Raw genomic sequence first — 23,952 nt, 5'->3', positions numbered from 1 at the left:
AATTTGTGTGTGTGTGTGCATGCAGCCAAAGTCTTAAACTGGAGTTTGATCAAACCCATAGCAATTTAATTTTGTGTATTGGGTTACAAACTACTGCCCCCCACACACTCCTCTTAATCTGTCAACTGTAGTTACCTGTGAGGGGAACTACTTCCTGGTGGTGATGGTGGGTTTTACACAACCTGCCATGTTATTTGACCATGGGGAGAACTAATGTGTGAACACTCCAGTGTGGGTTGGATTTAATTGAGCCCAGTGTTTGTGGAGTGTTATTGGATGTGTTCTATTGTGGAATTCTCCAGTAATGCTAAGAATTCCTCTCCTCCCCTCCCCCTCTCCTCCCTCCTCTCCCCTTTGCCTCTCCTCCCCCCAGGTGTTAGAAGACAACACAGGAGTGCGTCGGGTGGTCGTCACCCCCCAGTCTCCTGAATGTTATCCCCCTCGTACTCCCCCGCTCTCTCCCCCACGCACCACCTCCCGCCGTACCTCACCCACCCCCACTTTATCCCCAACTCTCACTCCTTCTACCCCCTGTGAGTCCTGGAGACCTGCCCCCCCACCAGTACTACCAACACCACCTCCCGCCCATATATGGAGAAGGTAAGATACCCACACCCCAGTCTAAGACATGTCTATGGGCATATGAGATACTGTAGCCTGTACTAGAGATATATACCATTGTGGAAAAAGTACTCAAGTGTCATACTTTAGATACCTTAATAGAAAATGACTCACGTAAAAGGGAACGTCGCCCAGTAAAATACTACTAAAAGTATTTGGTTTTAAATATACTTAAGTAATTGTAATTGATAAAATATACTTAAGTATCAAAAGTAAAAGTATTAATAATTTAAAATTCATTATATTAAGCAAACCATACGGCACAATTGTCTTGTTTTGTTTTGTTTATGGATAGCCAGGGGCACACTCCAACACTCAGACATCATTTACAGATAGCCAGGGGCACACTCCAACACTCAGACATCATTTACAGATAGCCAGGGGCACACTCCAACACTCAGACATCATTTACAAACAAAGCATTTGTGTTTAGTGAGTCTGCCAGATCAGATGCAGTAGGGATGACCAGGGATTTTCTCTTTAAGTGCGTGAATTGAAAAATGTTCCTGTCCTGCTAAGCATTTAAAATGTAACGAGGACTTTTGTGCGTCAGAGAAAATGTATGGAGTAGAAAATACATTATTTTCTTTAGGAATGTAGTGGAGTAAAAGTAAAAGTTGTCAAAATTATATATAGTAAAGTACAGAAACCCCCAAAACTACTTAAGTAGTACTTTAAAGTATTTTTACTTAAGTACTTTACACCACTGGAGATATATACAGTGCCAGTCAAAAGTTTGAACATTCCTACTCATTCATTCATTTTATTTTATTTTTTACTATTTTCTACATTGTAGAATAATGAAAGAACACATATGGAATCATGTAGTAACCAAAAACGTGTTCAACAAATCAAAATATATTTTAGATTTTAGATTCTTCAAAGTAGCCACCCTTTGCCTTGATAACAGCTTTGCACATTTTTGGCATTCTCTCAACCAGCTTCACTTTGAATGCTTTTCCAACAGTCTTGAAGGAGTTCCCGCATATACTGAGCACTTGTTGGCTACTTTTCCTTCAATCTGAGGTCCAACTCATCCTAAACCATCTCAATTGGGTTGAGGTCGGGTGATTGTGGAGGCCAGGTCATCTTATGCAGCACTCAATCACTCTCCTTCTTGGTCAAATAGCCCTTACACAGCTTGGAGGTGTGTTAGGTCATTGTCCTGTTGAAAAACAAATGATAGTCCCACTAAGCACAAACCAGATGGGATGGAGTATCGCTGCAGAATGCTGTGGTAGCCATGCTGGTTAAGTGTGCCTTGACTTCTAAATAAATCACTAACAGTGTCACCAGCAAAGCACCCCCACACCATCACACCTCCTCCTCCATGCTTCATAGTGGGAACCACTAAGAACCACAAAGACATGGCGGTTGGAACCAAAAATCTCAAATTTGGACTGATCAGACCAAAGGACAGACTTCCACCCGTCTGTCTATTGCTTGTGTTTCTTGGCCCAATCAAGTCTCTTCTTATTATTTGTGTCCTTTAGAAGTGGTTTCTTTGCAGCAATTTGACCATGAAGGCCTGATTCACGCAGCCTCCTATCAACAGTGCATGTTGAGATGTGTCTGTTACTTGAACTTAGTGAAGCATTTATTTGGTCGGCAATTTCTGAGTCTGGTAACTCTAATGAACTTATCCTCTGCAGCAGAGGTAAATTGGGTCTTCCTTTCCTGTGGCGGTCCTCATGAGAGCTAGTTTCATCATATCGCTTGATGGTTTTTGCTACTGCACTTGAAGAAACTTGAAAAGTTCTTGAAATTTTCCACATTGCCTGCCCTTCATGTCTTAAAGTAGTGATGGACTGTTGTTTCTCGTTGCGTATTTGAGCTGTTCTTGCCATAATATGGACTTGGTCTTTTACCAATCGGGCTATCTTCTGTATACCACCCCTACCTTGTCACAACACAACTGATTGTCTCAAATGCATTAAGAAGGAAAGAAATTCCACAAATGAACTTTTAACAAGGCACACCTGTTAATTGAAATGCATTCCAGGTGACTACCTCATGCAGCTGGTTGAGAGAATGCCAAGAGTGTGCAAAGCTGTCATCAAGGCAAAGGGTGGCTACTTTGAAGAATCTAACATCTAAAATATATTTTGATTTGTTGAACACTTTTTGGTTACTACATGATTCCTATGTATCCCCCCCCCGCTTTGCCCTCAGAACTGACTCAATCCGTCAGGGCATGGACTCTACAAGGTGTCGAAAGCGTTCCACAGGGATGCTGGCCCATGTTGACTCTTAATGCTTCCCATAGTTGAGTCAAGTTGGCTGGATGTCCTTTGGGTGGTGGACCATTCTTGATACACACAGGAAACTGTTGAGTGTGAAAAACCCAGCAGCATTGCAGTTCTTGACACACTCAAACCGGTGCGCCTGGCACCTACTACATAACCCGTTCGGAGGCGCTTATTTTGTCTTGTCCATTCACCCTCTGAATGGCACACGCACACAATCCGTCTCAATTGTCTCAAGGCTTAAAAATCCTTCTTTAACCCGTCTCCTCCCCTTCATCTACACTGATTGTAACAAATTACATCAGTAAGGGATCACAGCTTTCACCTTGATTCACCTGGTCCGTCTATGTCTGTAGCAGGTGTCCTTAATGTTTTTGTCCACTCAGTGTATATACATACACCTAAATGACATAGCTAACTCCCTCTCTCGTCTTTCCGGGCTCTCATTTTCCTCTCCCTCTCTCCCTCCCTCTTCACCCCCTCCATCTATCCATCTCCCAGAGATAATCCCAGTGTATGGCATGTCCAGCTACGTTGGCAGAGAGGAGAGCTATAACAAGCCCCAGCCTAAGAAGATGAAGGAGCAGAGACAGCTGGAGCGACAGAACAGACTCAACTCTCCCCCCTCCTCCCTGTACAAGTCTCTGGGCTCCAGCCACAATGGATACAGGTCAGTGAATAGTCCTGGTGTTAGAGACCGGTTCAACTAGTCCGAGGCGACAGATGCGCCATCTTCATTTGAGCACTCCGTTGTCGCAGAGAGTTTTCCTGCGCTAGCAAGAAATGCTAGCTTGCCGTGTGTACGCGGTTTAATAAGGCTTCTAAAGTTTGTCATTTTCACTTTAAAATGGCAGGCTTTATTTGCCCTAACGAAAAATGTGTCAACCGCTACAAAAATGTCCATTATTTATAATCCACATAATAATTCACATTTCCTGTTGCTGCAGGATTATCTTCCTGCTGTGAGAAACTGTAGGTACAGTAATACGTAAACACTAGATGCAATACTAGTTAGAGACTAGTTACAATACTAGTTAGAGACTAGTTACAATACTAGTTAGAGACTAGTTACAATACTAGTTAGTGACTAGTTACAATACTAGTTAGAGACTAGTTACAATACTAGTTAGAGACTAGTTACAATACTAGTTAGAACATAGAGACTAGTTTCTTTCTCTACAAGTGTGAAAGGATTAGCCTTATAATTAGAGACAAGTTACAGACTAGTTATAGACTAGTTAGTAGTTTAGACTAGTTACTGGTTTTACTAGTGATCAACATGATCTACAAGTCTGAGAAATATAGCCATAATGCAGACAGGAGAGACACTATAGACAAGTTACAGACTTTGACCAGACATTGTTTTCCTGTAGAAGTTACAGACTTTGACCAGACATTGTTTTCCTGTAGAAGTTAGACTTTGACCAGACATTGTTTTCCTATAGAAGTTAGACTTTGACCAGACATTGTTTTCCTATAGAAGTTACAGACTTTGACCAGACATTGTTTTCCTATAGAAGTTACAGACTTTGACCAGACATTGTTTTCCTGTAGAAGTTAGACTTTGACCAGACATTGTTTTCCTGTAGAAGTTAGACTTTGACCAGACATTGTTTTCCTATAGAAGTTACAGACTTTGACCAGACATTGTTTTCCTATAGAAGTTAGACTTTGACCAGACATTGTTTTCCTGTAGAAGTTACAGACTTTGACCAGACATTGTTTTCCTATAGAAGTTACAGACTTTGACCAGACATTGTTTTCCTATAGAAGTTAGACTTTGACCAGACATTGTTTTCCTGTAGAAGTTACAGACTTTGACCAGACATTGTTTTCCTATAGAAGTTAGACTTTGACCAGACATTGTTTTCCTGTAGAAGTTACAGACTTTGACCAGACATTGTTTTCCTGTAGAAGTTACAGACTTTGACCAGACATTGTTTTCCTATAGAAGTCAGACTTTGACCAGACATTGTTTTCTTATAGAAGTTAGACTTTGACCAGACATTGTTTTCCTGTAGAAGTTACAGACTTTGACCAGACATTGTTTTCCTGTAGAAGTTACAGACTTTGACCAGACATTGTTTTCCTGTAGAAGTTACAGACTTTGACCAGACATTGTTTTCCTGTAGAAGTTACAGACTTTGACCAGACATTGTTTTCCTGTAGAAGTTACAGACTTTGACCAGACATTGTTTTCCTGTAGAAGTTACAGACTTTGACCAGACATTGTTTTCCTATAGAAGTTACAGACTTTGACCAGACATTGTTTTCCTATAGAAGTTAGACTTTGACCAGACATTGTTTTCCTATAGAAGTTACAGACTTTGACCAGACATTGTTTTCCTATAGAAGTTAGACTTTGACCAGACATTGTTTTCCTGTAGAAGTTACAGACTTTGACCAGACATTGTTTTCCTGTAGAAGTTACAGACTTTGACCAGACATTGTTTTCCTATAGAAGTTACAGACTTTGACCAGACATTGTTTTCCTATAGAAGTTACAGACTTTGACCAGACATTGTTTTCCTGTAGAAGTCAGACTTTGACCAGACATTGTTTTCTTATAGAAGTTAGACTTTGACCAGACATTGTTTTCCTGTAGAAGTTACAGACTTTGACCAGACATTGTTTTCCTGTAGAAGTTAGACTTTGACCAGACATTGTTTTCCTATAGAAGTTAGACTTTGACCAGACATTGTTTTCCTATAGAAGTTAGACTTTGACCAGACATTGTTTTCCTATAGAAGTTAGACTTTGACCAGACATTGTTTTCCTGTAGAAGTTACAGACTTTGACCAGACATTGTTTTCCTATAGAAGTTACAGACTTTGACCAGACATTGTTTTCCTATAGAAGTTAGACTTTGACCAGACATTGTTTTCCTGTAGAAGTTACAGACTTTGACCAGACATTGTTTTCCTATAGAAGTTAGACTTTGACCAGACATTGTTTTCCTGTAGAAGTTACAGACTTTGACCAGACATTGTTTTCCTATAGAAGTTACAGACTTTGACCAGACATTGTTTTCCTATAGAAGTTAGACTTTGACCAGACATTGTTTTCCTATAGAAGTTAGACTTTGACCAGACATTGTTTTCCTGTAGAAGTTACAGACTTTGACCAGACATTGTTTTCCTGTAGAAGTTACAGACTTTGACCAGACATTGTTTTCCTGTAGAAGTTACAGACTTTGACCAGACATTGTTTTCCTGTAGAAGTTACAGACTTTGACCAGACATTGTTTTCCTGTAGAAGTTACAGACTTTGACCAGACATTGTTTTCCTGTAGAAGTTACAGACTTTGACCAGACATTGTTTTCCTATAGAAGTTACAGACTTTGACCAGACATTGTTTTCCTATAGAAGTTAGACTTTGACCAGACATTGTTTTCCTATAGAAGTTACAGACTTTGACCAGACATTGTTTTCCTATAGAAGTTAGACTTTGACCAGACATTGTTTTCCTGTAGAAGTTACAGACTTTGACCAGACATTGTTTTCCTGTAGAAGTTACAGACTTTGACCAGACATTGTTTTCCTGTAGAAGTCAGACTTTGACCAGACATTGTTTTCCTATAGAAGTTACAGACTTTGACCAGACATTGTTTTCCTGTAGAAGTCAGACTTTGACCAGACATTGTTTTCTTATAGAAGTTAGACTTTGACCAGACATTGTTTTCCTGTAGAAGTTACAGACTTTGACCAGACATTGTTTTCCTGTAGAAGTTAGACTTTGACCAGACATTGTTTTCCTATAGAAGTTAGACTTTGACCAGACATTGTTTTACTGTAGAAGTTACAGACGTTGACCAGACATTGTTTTACTGTAGAAGTTAGACTTTGACCAGACATTGTTTTCCTGTAGAAGTTACAGACTTTGACCAGACATTGTTTTACTGTAGAAGTTACAGACTTTGACCAGACATTGTTTTCCTATAGAAGTTAGACTTTGACCAGACATTGTTTTACTGTAGAAGTTAGACGTTGACCAGACATTGTTTTCCTGTAGAAGTTAGACTTTGACCAGACATTGTTTTCCTGTAGAAGTTACAGACTTTGACCAGACATTGTTTTCCTGTAGAAGTTACAGACTTTGACCAGACATTGTTTTCCTGTAGAAGTTAGACTTTGACCAGACATTGTTTTCCTATAGAAGTTAGACTTTGACCAGACATTGTTTTCCTGTAGAAGTTAGACTTTGACCAGACATTGTTTTCTTACAGAAGTTAGACTTTGACCAGACATTGTCATTGCAGTTTTTGTCAATAAAGTTTGGTTGTATTTGATTGGTTACAGCGGGAAGAGCCACGTCCCTTCGCTAGGGTCATTGGGGTCAATGGGCGGAGCTAACAGTCCAGGAGGGAAGAAGCCGGAACGACGACAACTACGGAGCAGCCCAAGGAGCAACGAGCCAGACACTCACACACAATCACCGCAAGGTAAACACACGCACACACACACGCAGGCACACACACACACACACACACACAATCACCGCAAGGTAAACACACACACACACAATCACCGCAAGGTAAACACACACACACACACACACGCAGGCACACACACACACACACACACACACACAATCACCGCAAGGTAAACACACACACACACACACGCAGGCACACACACACACACAATCACCGCAAGGTAAACACACACACACACACGCAGGCACACACACACACACACACACACACACACAATCACCGCAAGGTAAAACACACACACACACACACGCAGGCACACACACACACACAATCACCGCAAGGTAAACACACACACACACGCAGGCACACACACACACACACACACACACACAATCACCGCAAGGTAAACACACACACACACACACACACGCAGGCACACACACACACACACACACAATCACCGCAAGGTAAACACACACACACACACAGGCACACACACACACACGCAGGCACACACACACACACACACACACACACAGATAAGTGAATAATCATCAGATGTCTCTCTCTCTTTTCTTCTCAATGAAAGAGAGAAAAAGATGAATGGTGTGTCTTACTGAGGTGGAGAGAAGAGGTGGAGAGAGAGGGAGGGGGAGAGAAGGGGTTGTCTAGGTAACCACATAGCTGAGTCTTTCCCGAGACCTATCGGTTTCTCCCTCTACAATACTGGCCTTGTCTGGGAGGGGGGGGGTGGGCAGGATAGGAGAGAGGAGAGGTATTGAGGAGAGGAGTGGAGGTGAGGGGAGTAAGGGGGAGAGAGGGAAGAGGGGTGAGGTACAGTACATATCTGTTGAGTCCTGGTCTCCATGAAGGAACCCTTTGAGCTCCCTTTCAAACACACACATCTCTATCTCGCTGGCCTGTGTGCAGAGGTGGTGACAGACAGGCCTGCTGAGAGACACCAGAGTTAATCCCAAAGAAGCAGGCCAAACCACCTCTCAGACCCCCATTTCAGCTTTGGACCAGCCCGGCTGTACAGTCCAGGGGCAGGGGAATGTTCCATTGAGGCCAGGTGTAAGGGGTGTTTGTTGGGCTGGGTGGTGACATCATGGAAAGAGAGAGAGCCTGATGAGCTTTGATCAACTCAGTATCTTCACACACACACACACACACACACACACACATGTACAGTACATGCCAGTGTATGTCTAGGAGTATCTGTGTCTTTCTGATGGTCTAGCAGGGTCTCAGTTCTGGACTGGAGATCAGGCTGACTCGGCTACAACACACACACACACACACACACAGACACGCACACACACCCCGTGACTGGGCTTCCTCTAAAACAATCAGAGCATGAGAGAGGGAGAAAGAGAGAGAGAGGGAGAAAAAAGAGAAGAGTATGATAGAGGGACAGGGGAATTAAAAGTGAGAACAGAGAATATGAGAGCAAATGAAAAGCTCGGAGGTAGATTGAGTGGAGAGAAAGATGGTAGAGAGAGTGAGAGGGGGATGAGAGACAGGGGGAGAAAAAGATGGTAGAGAGAGTGAGAGGGGGATGAGAGACAAAGGGAGAGAAAGATGGTAGAGAGAGTGAGAGGGGGATGAGAGACAGGGGGAGAGAAAGATGGTAGAGAGAGTGAGAGGGGGATGAGAGACAAAGGGAGAGAAAGATGGTAGAGAGAGTGAGAGGGGGATGAGAGACAGGGGGAGAGAAAGATGGTAGAGAGAGTGAGAGGGGGATGAGAGACAAAGGGAGAGAAAGATGGTAGAGAGAGTGAGAGGGGGATGAGAAACAAAGGGAGAGAAAGAGAGCTATAGAACGGACTGAGAGAGAGAACATTCCATCTGTCTAATCTACTGCTTGGCCCTCTGCTTTCAACCATGAGTATCACACACACACACACACACACACACACACACACACACACACACACACACACACACACACACACACACACACACACACACACTGTCTGGAACACCAGACAGGGTTCACACTCACACACAAACACACCCACGCTGTAGACTTTGCTCTGTGCCCTCCTGGACGTGTGTGTTTGTGTGTCTATTGGCTAATGTACTATATCCCAGTAATGTGCTTGGCTACCAGTCAGTCAAGACAGTCAGTAAAGCCCACCGCTCTTCCTTAGAACTGAGCCGCTCTAAACACAATCAGATGTGCCTCTGTCCTCCATGATGGATCTACGTCAGCGGCGCAGTTTATCTGTAGAGAACAGTGATTTCAGGAAACTGATGTCCCATGGTGGATCAACGCCAGCGGTGCAGTTTCTCAGTAGAGCTTAGATTTCAACTGAAACAGATGTGCCTTTGTCCGCCATGTTGGTTCTACGTCATCATAATGGCAGCACCTTTCTGTGATTCTAGTGGTGCTTTCAAGATGACGTCAGTAGTCTTCAGGTCAGAAGGTTGGAGCCCTAGAAAGATGTCCAAGTTCCCGACTTGGCATTCCGAGTTGGATGACCATTTACTCGGAGTTCACAGCTGTCTTGAATGTACTGAATTCCGAAGTCAGAGATTTCTGAGTTCCGAGTTGTTTTGAACGTGGCATCATTTGTATGTAGAGAGCAGTGATTTTAGGAAAATGACGTGGCCAGTCCATGTTGGTTATACTGTAGAATGGGTACTTTGAGGAGAGGAGGAAAAGGGGAGGAAAGGAGTGGAAAGAAAATGGACGTCTCCTGACACGTTTAAAACAAAAGACTGATGTAAGATGATGTCATCCAGAGAGAGACAGAGAGAGAGAGAGAGAGCTGTAGTAAGTGCTCGTTTAGTTCATTAACACATCCGACCCCTGACCTTAGCATGACTCAGGCCTTTTAAAATAAACCACGCTGTTATAGTGACTCTCTGTAAGTGTGTACGCTCTCCCACCCTCCATGATTTTGCCTGTGTTCCTATGGTAATAGCCCCCCCACACACACACAAATAAGGGCCTGCTCGCCTGCCTGTCTGTGTCAGCTGGTTCAAGGAGTACAAGTCCAGTCTGACTCAGTCTTGTTCTTACAAGTCTCTCTTACACACACATCTGCACAATGTTGGCTAGTGCAGAGCCAGAGATGCATATCATCAGGCCATCATTACCATCTGATTTACAGCTGAAGTCGGAAGTTTACATACACCTTAGCCAAATACATTTAAACTCAGTTTTTCACAATTCCTGACATTTACGTTTCAGGTAGCCTTCCACAAGCTTCCCACAATAAGTTGGTTGAATTTTGGCCCATTCCTCCTGACAGAGCTGGTGTAACTGAGTCAGGTTTGTAGGCCTCCTTGCTCGCACACGCTTTTTCAGTTCTGCCCACACATTTTCTATGGGATTGACGTCAGGGCTTTGTGATGGCCACTCCAATACCTTGACTTTATTCTCCTTAAGCCATTTTTCCACAACTTTGGAAGTATGCTTGGGGTCATTGTCCATTTGGAAGACCCATTTGCGACCAAGCTTTAACTTCCTGACTGATGTCTTGAGATGTTGCTTCAATATATCCACATAATTTTCTTTCCTCATGATGCCATCTATTTTGTGAAGTGCACCAGTCCCTCCTGCAGCAAAGCACCCCCACAACATGATGCTGCCACCCCAGTGCTTCACAGTTGGGATGGTGTTCTTCGGCTTGCAAGCCTCCCCCTTTTTCCTCCAAACATAATGATGGTCATTATGGCTAAACAGTTCTATTTTTGTTTCATCAGACCAGAGGACATTTCTCCAAAAAGTACGATCTTTGTCCCCATGTGCATTTGCAAACTGTAGTCTGGCTTTTTTATGGCGGTTTGGGAGCAGTGGCTCCTTCCTTGATGAGTGACCTTTCAGTTCATGTTGATATAGGACTTGTTTTACTGTGGATATAGATACTTTTATACCTGTTTCCTCCAGCATCTTCACAAGGTCCTTTGCTGTTGTTCTGGGATTGATTTGCACTTTTTGCACCAAAATACGTTCATCTCTAGGAGACAGAACGCGTCTCCTTCCTGAGCGGGATGACAAATATATTTTCGGAGGTCTTGGCTGATTTCTTTGGATTTTCCCATGATGTCAAGCAAAGAGGCACTGAGTTGGGAGGTAGGACTTGAAATACATCCACAGGCACACCTCCAACTGACTCAAATTATGTCCATTAGACTATCAGAAGCTTCTAAAGCCATGACATCATTTTTTGGAATTTTCCAAGCTGTTTAAAGGCACAGTCAACTTAGTGTATGTAAACTTCTGACCCACTGGAATTGTGATACAGTGAATTATAAGTGAAATAATCTGTCTGTAAACAATTGTTGGAAAAATGACTTGTGTCATGTACAAAGTAGATGTCCTAAATGACTTGCCAAAACTAGTTTGTTAACAAGAAATGTGTGGAGTGGTTGAAAAACGAGTTTCAATGACTCCAATCTAAGTGTATGTATATTTACTACTTCAACTGTAGATTAATTAATGATCTTCAGAACAGTGATATTAACACATTTCCTTTTGGTCGGCTGGTCGGCTGGGTTGAAACGGTACTTCTACCATCTCAGAGTTCCCAATGCTTCAGCCAACACACACACACACACATACACACACACACACACACACACACACACACACACACACACACACACACACACACACACACACACACACACACGCACACACACACTGTTGCCTACCAGGAAGAGCGGCAGAATTCCTGTGTCTTTTGGCACCTCACACACCTCCTCTATGAAGGTATGGCTGGACACACACACACACACTCATCTTGTCTGTATACCATGGTCTCTGTCCATGAGAACTAAACTGTCACCATGACTACAAACCTTCTCAGACAGGTCTCAACGTGTGTGTGTGTGTGGTAACAATTAGGGTTATGGTTAGGGTTATGGGTTAGAGAAAATAGGATTTTGAATGGAAATACATTTGATGTCCCCATAAGGATAGAAAAATGTGTGTGTTAAGGAGGCCAGCTGTTGTGCAGATGGAATGCTCACTATGCATAGATGAAAACGCTGTGGAACTCACCCTGCAGGCTTCTTTTTCTATCGCTCTGTTTCTCTCTCTCATTCTCCTTTTGTTCTCTTTATCTTATATCTCTCTCACCCTTTATCTCTACAGTGCCCCCTTCAAAAAGAAAATCTACTTTTGCATATTTTTGATAGTGAATAATATCAGATCTTCAACCAAAACCTAGTTGGGAACCTGAGTGAACAAATACATACTTATTTCATTTATTTCATAAACAAATTTATGCAAAATGTATGCTTGACCATTGGTGTAAGGTTCTTACTGTGGAATGCAGTGCTTGGTTTTCGCCAGGCATAATGTGACCCATGTCATCCAAAAAGTTCTGCAGGAGAATTCTACAGGAGAATGTCAGGTCATCCGCCTGTGAGCTGAAGCTAATGACCCGCAGCTGGGTCGTGCAGCAAGACAATGATCCAAAACACACAATCAAGTCCACATGAAAATGTCTAAAAAGCTAAACATTTGAAGTTTTGGACCAGTCAAAGTCCTAATGATCCCAATTGAGATGTTGTGGCAGGATTGGAAACAAGCAGTTTAATCAGGTCTGCATGTAAGAGTGGGACACAATTCCTCCAGAGCGACGGTGAGAGACAACTACAGGAAGGGTTTGGTTGCAGTCATCGCTGCTGAAGGTGGTACAACCACTTATTGCGTGTGAGGGGGAAATTACTTTTTCACACGGGGGAATTGGTCGTTGCATAACTTTCTTAATTAAATAAATGAAATAAGAATCCATTTTTTTTGTTATTAGTAAACTCAGGTCCACTTAATCTAATATTAGGTTTTGGATGAAGATCTGATAACATTCAGTGTCAACAATATGCTAAAATCCGAATGGGGGCAAATAGCTTTTCATGGCGCTGTGCCTCTCTTTCTTTGTATCTCCCTCTCTCCTCTGTTCCTTCAATTCATTGTTTCTAGTTTCTAAAAGTATATTTTTTACACCATCTTAAATAAGCATGCCCCATTCCGCAATTTAGAACCAGGGACAGATATAGCCCCTGGTTCACTCCAGACCTGACTGCCCTAGACCAGCACAAAAACATCCTGTGGCGTACTGCATTAGCATCGGATAGCCCCCGCGATATGCAACTTTTCAGGGAAGTTAGGAACCAATATACACAGGCAGTTAGGAAAGCAAAGGCTAGCTTTTTCAAACAGAAATTTGTATCCTGTAGTACTAACTCAAAAATGTTCTGGGACACTGTAAAAAGTCCATGAAGAATAAGAACACCTCCTCCCAGCTGCCCACTGCACTGAGGCTAGGAAACACTGTCACCACCGATAAATCCACTATAATTGAGAATTTCAATAAGCATTTTTCTACGGCTGGCCATACTTTCCACCTGGCTACCCCTACCCCGGTTAACAACCCTGCACCCCCCACAACAACCCTGCACCCCCCACAACAACTTGCCCAAACCTCCCCCATTTCTCCTTCACCCAAATCCAGATAGCTGATGTTCTGAAAGAGTTGCAAAATCTGGACCCCTACAAATCAGCTGGGCTCCAGACAAGCTTCAATGCCATACAACTCTCCTTCTGTGGCCTCCAACTGCTCTTAAATGCTAGTAAAGCTAAATGCATGCTCTTCAACCGATCGCTGCCCGCACCTGCCCGCCCGTCCAGCATCACTACTCTGGATGGCTCTGACTTAGAATACGTGGATAACTACAAATACCTAGGTGTCTGGTTAGACTGTAAACTCTCCTTCCTTCTAGAATTGGCTTCCTATTTTGCAACAAAGCAGCCTTCACTCATGCTGCCAAACATACCCTTGTAAAACTGACTATCCTACCAACCCTCGACTTTGGCGATGTGATTTACAAATTAGCCTCCAACACTCTACTCAACAAATTGGATGCAGTCTATCACAGTGCCATCTGTTTTGTCACCAAAGCCCCATATACTATCCACCACTGCAACCTGTATGCTCTCGTTGACTGGCCCTCGCTTCATATTTGTCGCCAAACCCACTGGATCCAGGTCATCTAGAAGTCTGCTAGGTAAAGCCCTGCCTTATCTCAGCTCACTGGTCACCATAGCAGCACCCACTCGTAGCACGCGATCCAGCAGGTATATCTCAGTGATCACCCCCAAAACCTATTCCTCCAATGACTGGAACAAATTGCAAAAATCGCTGAAGCTGGAGAGTCATATCTCTCTCACTAACTTTAAGCATCAGCTGTCAGAGCAGCTCACAGATCATTGCAACTGTACATAGCCCATCTGTAAATAGCCCATCCAAACTACCTCATCCCCATATTGTTATTATTATTTTTTAAATCCTTTGCACCCCAGTATCTCTACTTGCACATTCATCTTCTGCACATCTATCACTCCAGTGTTTAATTGCTAAATTGTAATTAATTTGCCACTACGGCCTATTTATTGCCTTACTTCCCTAATCTTACCTCATTTGCACACAATGTACATGTTTTTTTTTTCTATTGTGTTACTGACTGTACATTTGTTTATTCCATGTGTAACTCTGTGTTGTTGTTTGTGTCGCACTGCTTTGCTTTATCTTGGCCAGGTCACAGTTGTAAATGAGAACTTGTTCTCAACTGGCCTACCTGGTTAAATAAAGGTGAAATAAATAAAATAAAAAAATACACCCAGACACACTTAGATATATTCACCGTCTGACAAGCCCCTCCCCCTGCATCTGCTGCGCCTGCTGATGATGTCACAGAACTGGAACACCGTGATTGTGTAATCACCCTACACCCATTTTAGTAATTTAGCAGACGCTTTTATCCAGAGCGGTTTACAGTTAGTTCGTTCATCTTAAGATAGCTAGGTGGGACAACAACAACGTCACGATCGTAAATACAGTTTCCCTCAACAAAGTATCTATCAGCAAAATCAGTGCTAGTGCGGAAAACCGAAGGGCCTTTATTTTATTCTAGGGGTGGTTGGGCCAAGAGACCAGAGGTGGAGGAATGGAGGGCTTGGGTTGGGATGTAGGGTTTGAGCAGAGCCTGAAGGTAGATAGGGCCAGTTCCCCTTGCTGCTCAGTAGACCAGCACCAGGGTCTTGAAGATGACCCCTCACACTCCTCCTCTCTGCTTTCCTCACTTCTCTCTCCATCCTGATAAACATCCCTTCTTCTCTTCTCCTCCTCCGCTCCTCTTCTGTGTTCTAATCTCTCTCTCTCTCTCTTTCTCTCTCTCTCTATCTCTCTGAAACACAAACCATTTCTGGGTAATTTAGTAAACTCTGCTCTGATGGAGAAAGCAGCTCTGCTCCTGTCTGAAGCGTCTCTGGTATAGGGATTACACACACTACACACTACACACACACACTACACACACACACACACTACACACTACACACAAAACTTCCATTGCATGCACAAACACACACACGCACGCACGCACGCACACACACACACACCAGCGCTAACCCCGACCCACTCCTAAATCACCTGTAGACATGCTCTGCCACTGGGTGTGTGTGTGTATGTGTGTGTGTGTGAGAGAGAGAGAGACTGGAACCGGCCCACTGTCTTATGAGCAGCCAACAGAACAGAGGGCAGACCTAGGCAGTAATCCAGTTTGGGGTCTGTACATACTGTACGTACTGTATATGACACAGCTCAGCCTGCCCTCTGGTGGTGCTTAGCTGTAATTTCACCCTCTCACACAAGGGCAGAAACACACTAGTTGGTGGTAATGTTGTGTCTGTCCTCTTTTCTCAGATCACGACTCGGAGGCAAAGAGAGTTCAGGAAGTGCTCTCCGCCATCGACAAACCACAGGTCAGTCACACACATACACGCACGCACGCAGACACACACACACACTCACTCACACACACACTTGCAGACAAAGACATCTGTACCTAAAGGTGTCTTCCTCACAGAGCAGTATGTCCTTTGGAGCCCAGAACACCTGCAGTCCCCAACCTGACCACACAGGGGCAGTATTGTACCACCTCATCACACAGAACTAGGGCTACAACGCAACCGGTAATTTACCAAAGTTACCGGAATCTTCAGTAATTTTGGTAATTAACAGAAAATCTATGGTAATCAATCGAAACTTTGGTCATTTATACTTGAAAAACTTTTTTTATTCTTCATATATAGTATTAATTTGTTACATCTGTGTCCATATTGTCCATGAGTTCAAGAGAAAAGAGCCTAATTAATGAACAAAAAGGATCTAATCAACAATGCCATTATTTTCTACTACCTCTGCAACTCTATTGACTGTGTTCACAACTGTCAGTTTGATGCAAAACATTGACAAAAACAAATATTGACATAGTAAAATAAATTAAAGTGGGTTAAAAAATATATAAACGTTATTTCATGCTGAAACCCTCATATTAAACACCAATGGAATTCAATAAGTTGATTGTTTATATTGTCACGAACCGGCTCAAAGCCCGTAACAAAAGGGAGACAACGTGGAGATAAGGAGTAACAAAACATATATTTATTAAATAAGTAACTAAGTATAATATACAATGGTGTGTGTAATCAGTAATCAGTAGTGTGAGTGTTTTGCATGCATGAATGTGATAATGCAGGGTGTTGAAAGGTGCCAAAGCAAACAAACAAAAGACCACCAAGAAACACAACAAAATCTGTAAAGGTGTCTGCATGGAGAGAGTCTCCTCCATGAATGTGGAAGAGGTCCATTTATCCTGGGAGACACCTGGCCCAGGTGTTTCCCATGTAGCTGATGACCCTCCCAACTCCGCCCACCGGCATCCTAATAAGGAAACAAGAACAAAGAGAGAATACGGCAGACAGAGTGGGAGGGTCGTCACAATATTTAGGATAATGTTTCACAGCTTTGTCATTCTATTTTTTTAAATTTTAAAATCATCTTATTTAATTATTTCATATATTTTACTTGTGATAAGGCCACACAGAGGGGCAGAGGTACCCAAAAGGAGCACTAGATGTCTTGTGATAGATTATATCCAATCCAGTAATCCATAAACGTTTCCAGTATTATACCCTCCCTTTGCAACCCTACACAGGACTCTACAAGACCCTACAATGGATCTTCTGAACAGTATTGATAAGGAACACACTAGAAGTATGAGAGAGAGAGAGACTGTCAGCTTGTCTTCTAGAGGCTTCTAGAGGGAGAGGTCATATGAGACAGTCTTCAGTGTGTGTCTCTGGGATGTGGTTTGTCCCCAGGGCAGATTGGGTATTCAGTGGATGTGGTTTGTCCCAAGGGCAGATTGGGTGTTCAGTCGATGTGGTTTGTCCCCAGGGCAGATTGGGTATTCAGTCGATGTGGTTTATCCCAAGGGCAGATTAGGTATTCAGTCGATGTGGTTTGTCCCCAGGGCAGATTGGGTATTCAGTCGATGTGATTTGTCCCCAGGGCAGATTGGGTATTCAGTCGATGTGGTTTGTCCCCAGGGCAGATTGGGTATTCAGTCGATGTGGTTTGTCCCCAGGGCAGATTGGGTATTCAGTCGATGTGGTTTGTCCCCAGGGCAGATTGGGTATTCAGTCGATGTGGTTTGTCCCCAGGGCAGATTGGGTATTCAGTCGATGTGGTTTGTCCCCAGGGCAGATTGGGTATTCAGTCGATGTGGTTTGTCCCCAGGGCAGATTGGGTATTCAGTCGATGTGGTTTGTCCCCAGGGCAGATTGGGTATTCAGTCGATGTGGTTTGTCCCCAGGGCAGATTGGGTATTCAGTCGATGTGGTTTGTCCCCAGGGCAGATTGGGTATTCAGTCGATGTGATTTGTCCCCAGGGCAGATTGGGTATTCAGTCGATGTGGTTTGTCCCCAGGGCAGATTGGGTATTCAGTCGATGTGGTTTGTCCCCAGGGCAGATTGGGTATTCAGTCGATGTGGTTTGTCCCCAGGGCAGATTGGGTATTCAGTCGATGTGGTTTGTCCCCAGGGCAGATTGGGTATTCAGTCGATGTGGTTTGTCCCCAGGGCAGATTGGGTATTCAGTCGATGTGGTTTGTCCCCAGGGCAGATTGGGTATTCAGTCGATGTGGTTTGTCCCCAGGGCAGATTGGGTATTCAGTCGATGTGGTTTGTCCCCAGGGCAGATTGGGTATTCAGTCGATGTGGTTTGTCCCCAGGGCAGATTGGGTATTCAGTCAATGTGGTTTGTCCCCAGGGCAGATTGGGTATTCAGTCGATGTGGTTTGTCCCCAGGGCAGATTGGGTATTCAGTCGATGTGGTTTGTCCCCAGGGCAGATTGGGTATTCAGTCGATGTGGTTTGTCCCCAGGGCAGATTGGGTATTCAGTCGATGTGGTTTGTCCCCAGGGCAGATTGGGTATTCAGTCGATGTGGTTTGTCCCCAGGGCAGATTGGGTATTCAGTCGATGTGGTTTGTCCCCAGGGCAGATTGGGTATTCAGTCGATGTGGTTTGTCCCCAGGGCAGATTGGGTATTCAGTCGTTGTGGTTTGTCCCCGGGGCAGATTGGGTGTTCAGTCGAGGGCAGATTGGGTATTCAGTCGTTGTGGTTTGTCCCGGGGCAGATTGGGTGTTCAGTCGATGTGGTTTGTCCCCAGGGCAGATTGGGTATTCAGTCGATGTGGTTTGTCCCCGGGGCAGATTGGGTATTCAGTCGATGTGGTTTGTCCCCAGGGCAGATTGGGTATTCAGTCGATGTGGTTTGTCCCCAGGGCAGATTGGGTATTCAGTCGATGTGGTTTGTCCCCGGGGCAGATTGGGTATTCAGTCGATGTGGTTTGTCCCCAGGGCAGATTGGGTATTCAGTCGATGTGGTTTGTCCCCGGGGCAGATTGGGTATTCAGTCGATGTGGTTTGTCCCCAGGGCAGATTGGGTATTCAGTCGATGTGGTTTGTCCCCAGGGCAGATTGGGTATTCAGTCGATGTGGTGTCTGGATGAAAGACACTCGGTGTTAAATCACTCCGCTGTGTATCTTTCCCCGTTGCTGGCGGTTTGGGTAAATGTTTCTGTGTGTGTAGAGACCGTGGTTGATGGGGTGATTGTTTCAGTACCAGGGGTGTGTGTGTGTGTGTGTGTGTGTGTGTAGAGACCGTGGTTGATGGGGTGATTGTTTCAGTACCAGTGTGTGTGTGTAGAGACAGTGGTTGATGGGGTGAATGTTTCAGTACCAGGGTGTGTGTGTGTGTAGAGACAGTGGTTGATGGGGTGATTGTTTCAGTACCAGTGTGTGTGTGTGGAGACAGTGGTTGATGGGGTGAATGTTTCAGTACCAGGGTGTGTGTGTGTTTGTGTGTGTAGAGACAGTGGTTGATGGGGTGATTGTTTCAGTACCAGGGTGTGTGTGTGTGTAGAGACAGTGGTTGATGGGGTGATTGTTTCAGTACCTGTGTGTGTTTGTGTGTGTGTGTGTGTGTAGAGACAGTGGTTGATGGGGTGATTGTTTCAGTACCATTGTGTGTAGAGACAGTGGTTGATGGGGTGAATGTTTCAGGGCCAAGGTGTGTGTGTGTGTGTGTGTGTAGAGACAGTGGTTGATGGGGTGATTGTTTCAGTACCAGTGTGTGTGTAGAGACAGTGGTTGATGGGGTGATTGTTTCAGTGCCAAGGTGTGGGTAAATGTTTCTTCTACTCAGACTGTCATTTCACCGACCCAGCATCCGTGACGGGGATGAACTGGAACATAAACTGATAGGAACTTTGTGTGTGTGTGTTATCTAACATGTGTGTGGTGTTCCAGGTGTCCAACGTGCACGCGCGGGGTGCTAGGTTGTCCTGGGCTCCCCCGGTCGGGCTGGTGAACCGGTTCAGCAACAGCCAGTCTCTCACCTACGAGGTCTCTCTGTCCGACAAGGGACGGGACGGCAAATACAGACTTATATACAGGTAACACACACCTATCTCTGATCCTGACTAACAGGTAACACACACCTATCTCTGATCCTGACTAACAGGTAACACACACCTATCTCTGATCCTGACTAACAGGTAAAACACACCTATCTCTGATCCTGACTAACAGGTAAAACACACCTATCTCTGATCCTGACTAACAGGTACACACACCTATCTCTGATCCTGACTAGCAGGTAACACACACCTATCTCTGATCCTGACTAGCAGGTAAAACACACCTAACTCTGATCCTGTCTAACAGGTAACACACACCTATCTCTGATCCTGACTAGCAGGTAAAACACACCTAACTCTGATCCTGTCTAACAGGTAAAACACACCTATCTCTGATCCTGACTAGCAGGTAAAACACACCTATCTCTGATCCTGTCTAACAGGTAAAACACACCTATCTCTGATCCTGACTAGCAGGTAAAACACACCTAACTCTGATCCTGTCTAACAGGTAACACACACCTAACTCTGATCCTGTCTAACAGGTAACACACACCTATCTCTGATACTGACTAGCAGGTAAAACACACCTATCTCTGATCCTGACTAGCAGGTAAAACACACCTAACTCTGATCCTGTCTAACAGGTAACACACACCTATCTCTGATCCTGACTAGCAGGTAAAACACACCTAACTCTGATCCTGTCTAACAGGTAACACACACCTATCTCTGATCCTGACTAGCAGGTAACACACACCTATCTCTGATCCTGACTAGCAGGTAAAACACACCTATCTCTGATCCTGACTAGCAGGTAAAACACACCTATCTCTGATCCTGACTAGCAGGTAACACACACCTATCTCTGATCCTGACTAGCAGGTAAAACACACCTATCTCTGATCCTGTCTAGCAGGTAAACACACCTAACTCTGATCCTGACTAGCAGGTAAAACACACCTATCTCTGATCCTGACTAGCAGGTAAAACACACCTATCTCTGATCCTGACTAGCAGGTAAAACACACCTATCTCTGATCCTGACTAGCAGGTAACACACACCTATCTCTGATCCTGACTAGCAGGTAAAACACACCTAACTCTGATCCTGACTAGCAGGTAACACACACCTATCTCTGATCCTGACTAACAGGTAAAACACACCTAACTCTGATCCTGACTAGCAGGTAAAACACACCTATCTCTGATCCTGACTAGCAGGTAAAACACACCTAACTCTGATCCTGACTAGCAGGTAACACACACCTATCTCTGATCCTGACTAGCAGGTAAAACACACCTATCTCTGATCCTGACTAACAGGTAAAACACACCTATCTCTGATCCTGACTAGCAGGTAACACACACCTATCTCTGATCCTGACTAGCAGGTAAAACACACCTATCTCTGATCCTGACTAGCAGGTAACACACACCTATCTCTGATCCTGACTAGCAGGTAAAACACACCTAACTCTGATCCTGACTAGCAGGTAACACACACCTATCTCTGATCCTGACTAGCAGGTAAAACACACCTATCTCTGATCCTGACTAGCAGGTAACACACACCTATCTCTGATCCTGACTAGGAGGTAACACACACCTAACTCTGATCCTGACTAACAGGTAAAACACACCTATCTCTGATCCTGACTAGCAGGTAAAACACACCTATCTCTGATCCTGACTAGCAGGTAACACACACCTATCTCTGATCCTGACTAACAGGTAACACACACCTAACTCTGATCCTGACTAGCAGGTAAAACACACCTATCTCTGATCCTGACTAGCAGGTAAAACACACCTAACTCTGATCCTGACTAGCAGGTAAAACACACCTAACTCTGATCCTGACTAGCAGGTAAAACACACCTATCTCTGATCCTGACTAGCAGGTAAAACACACCTAACTCTGATCCTGACTAGCAGGTAAAACACACCTAACTCTGATCCTGACTAGCAGGTAAAACACACCTATCTCTGATCCTGACTAGCAGGTAAAACACACCTATCTCTGATCCTGACTAGCAGGTAAAACACACCTATCTCTGATCCTGACTAGCAGGTAAAACACACCTATCTCTGATCCTGACTAGCAGGTAAAACACACCTAACTCTGATCCTGACTAGCAGGTAAAACACACCTAACTCTGATCCTGACTAGCAGGTAAAACACACCTAACTCTGATCCTGACTAGCAGGCAAAACACACCTAACTCTGATCCTGACTAGCAGGTAAAACACACCTATCTCTGATCCTGACTAGCAGGTAAAACACACCTAACTCTGATCCTGACTAGCAGGCAAAACACACCTAACTCTGATCCTGACTAGCAGGTAAAACACACCTAACTCTGATCCTGACTAGCAGGTAAAACACACCTATCTCTGATCCTGACTAGCAGGTAAAACACACCTAACTCTGATCCTGACTAGCAGGTAAAACACACCTATCTCTGATCCTGACTAGCAGGTAAAACACACCTAACTCTGATCCTGACTAGCAGGTAAAACACACCTAACTCTGATCCTGACTAGCAGGTAAAACACACCTAACTCTGATCCTGACTAGCAGGTAAAACACACCTAACTCTGATCCTGACTAGCAGGTAAAACACACCTATCTCTGATCCTGACTAGCAGGTAAAACACACCTAACTCTGATCCTGACTAGCAGGTAAAACACACCTAACTCTGATCCTGACTAGCAGGTAAAACACACCTATCTCTGATCCTGACTAGCAGGTAAAACACACCTATCTCTGATCCTGACTAGCAGGTAAACACACCTATCTCTGATCCTGACTAGCAGGTAAAACACACCTATCTCTGATCCTGACTAGCAGGTAAAACACACCTAACTCTGATCCTGACTAGCAGGTAAAACACACCTATCTCTGATCCTGTCTAACAGGTAAAACACACCTAACTCTGATCCTGACTAGCAGGTAACACACACCTAACTCTGATCCTGACTAGCAGGTAAAACACACCTAACTCTGATCCTGACTAGCAGGTAAAACACACCTATCTCTGATCCTGACTAGCAGGTAAAACACACCTAACTCTGATCCTGACTAGCAGGTAAAACACACCTATCTCTGATCCTGACTAGCAGGTAAAACACACCTATCTCTGATCCTGACTAGCAGGTAAAACACACCTATCTCTGATCCTGACTAGCAGGTAAAACACACCTATCTCTGATCCTGACTAGCAGGTAAAACACACCTATCTCTGATCCTGACTAGCAGGTAAAACACACCTAACTCTGATCCTGACTAGCAGGTAACACACACCTAACTCTGATCCTGACTAGCAGGTAACACACACCTATCTCTGATCCTGACTAACAGGTAACACACACCTAACTCTGATCCTGACTAGCAGGTAAAACACACCTATCTCTGATCCTGACTAGCAGGTAAAACACACCTAACTCTGATCCTGACTAGCAGGTAAAACACACCTAACTCTGATCCTGACTAGCAGGTAAAACACACCTATCTCTGATCCTGACTAGCAGGTAAAACACACCTAACTCTGATCCTGAAGCAGGTAAAACACACCTATCTCTGATCTGACTAGCAGGTAAAAACACCTAACTCAGGTGTGTGTATGACTTGTGTATGAATGTTCCAGACTTTGAAGAACAACTGACGCAAACATAAACAGCTCACTTTCACCTCAAGTGTAAATAACATGTGTGTGTGTGTGTGTGTGTGTGTGTGTGTGTGTGTGTGTGTGTGTGTGTGTGTGTGTGTAGTGGAGAGGAGTTGGAGTGTCATCTAAAAGACCTGAGGCCAGCTTCAGACTACCACGTACGGTAAGAACACACACCTTCCGTCAGCAACACA

General features: G+C 44.0%; 2 protein-coding genes across 2 annotated transcripts in view; one reads left to right on the top strand and one right to left on the bottom strand.

The window, feature by feature from the left end:
* Positions 1-504: 504 nt before the first annotated feature.
* The window catches only part of LOC121839239 (fibronectin type III domain-containing protein 3B-like), a 28,903-nt gene continuing 5,455 nt past the window's right edge, over positions 505-23,952 (top strand). Inside the window, exons 1-6 of the mRNA XM_042296870.1 lie at positions 505-600; positions 3,369-3,537; positions 7,167-7,309; positions 16,024-16,082; positions 19,977-20,122; positions 23,862-23,921. Coding sequence (XP_042152804.1) covers positions 3,389-3,537; positions 7,167-7,309; positions 16,024-16,082; positions 19,977-20,122; positions 23,862-23,921 — 557 coding nt within the window. The 5' untranslated portion in view covers positions 505-600; positions 3,369-3,388. The remainder of the gene's footprint in view (positions 601-3,368; positions 3,538-7,166; positions 7,310-16,023; positions 16,083-19,976; positions 20,123-23,861; positions 23,922-23,952) is intronic.
* The window catches only part of LOC112236103 (cohesin subunit SA-1-like), a gene marked incomplete in the record, with an annotated part of 58,971 nt that continues 58,844 nt past the window's right edge, over positions 23,826-23,952 (bottom strand). Inside the window, 1 exon segment of the mRNA XM_042296869.1 lies at positions 23,826-23,859.

Source organism: Oncorhynchus tshawytscha, linkage group LG14, assembly GCF_018296145.1.
Source record: "Oncorhynchus tshawytscha isolate Ot180627B linkage group LG14, Otsh_v2.0, whole genome shotgun sequence".
NCBI classification, from domain to species: Eukaryota; Metazoa; Chordata; class Actinopteri; order Salmoniformes; family Salmonidae; genus Oncorhynchus; species Oncorhynchus tshawytscha.
This window is presented reverse-complemented; position numbering and strand designations above follow the sequence as displayed.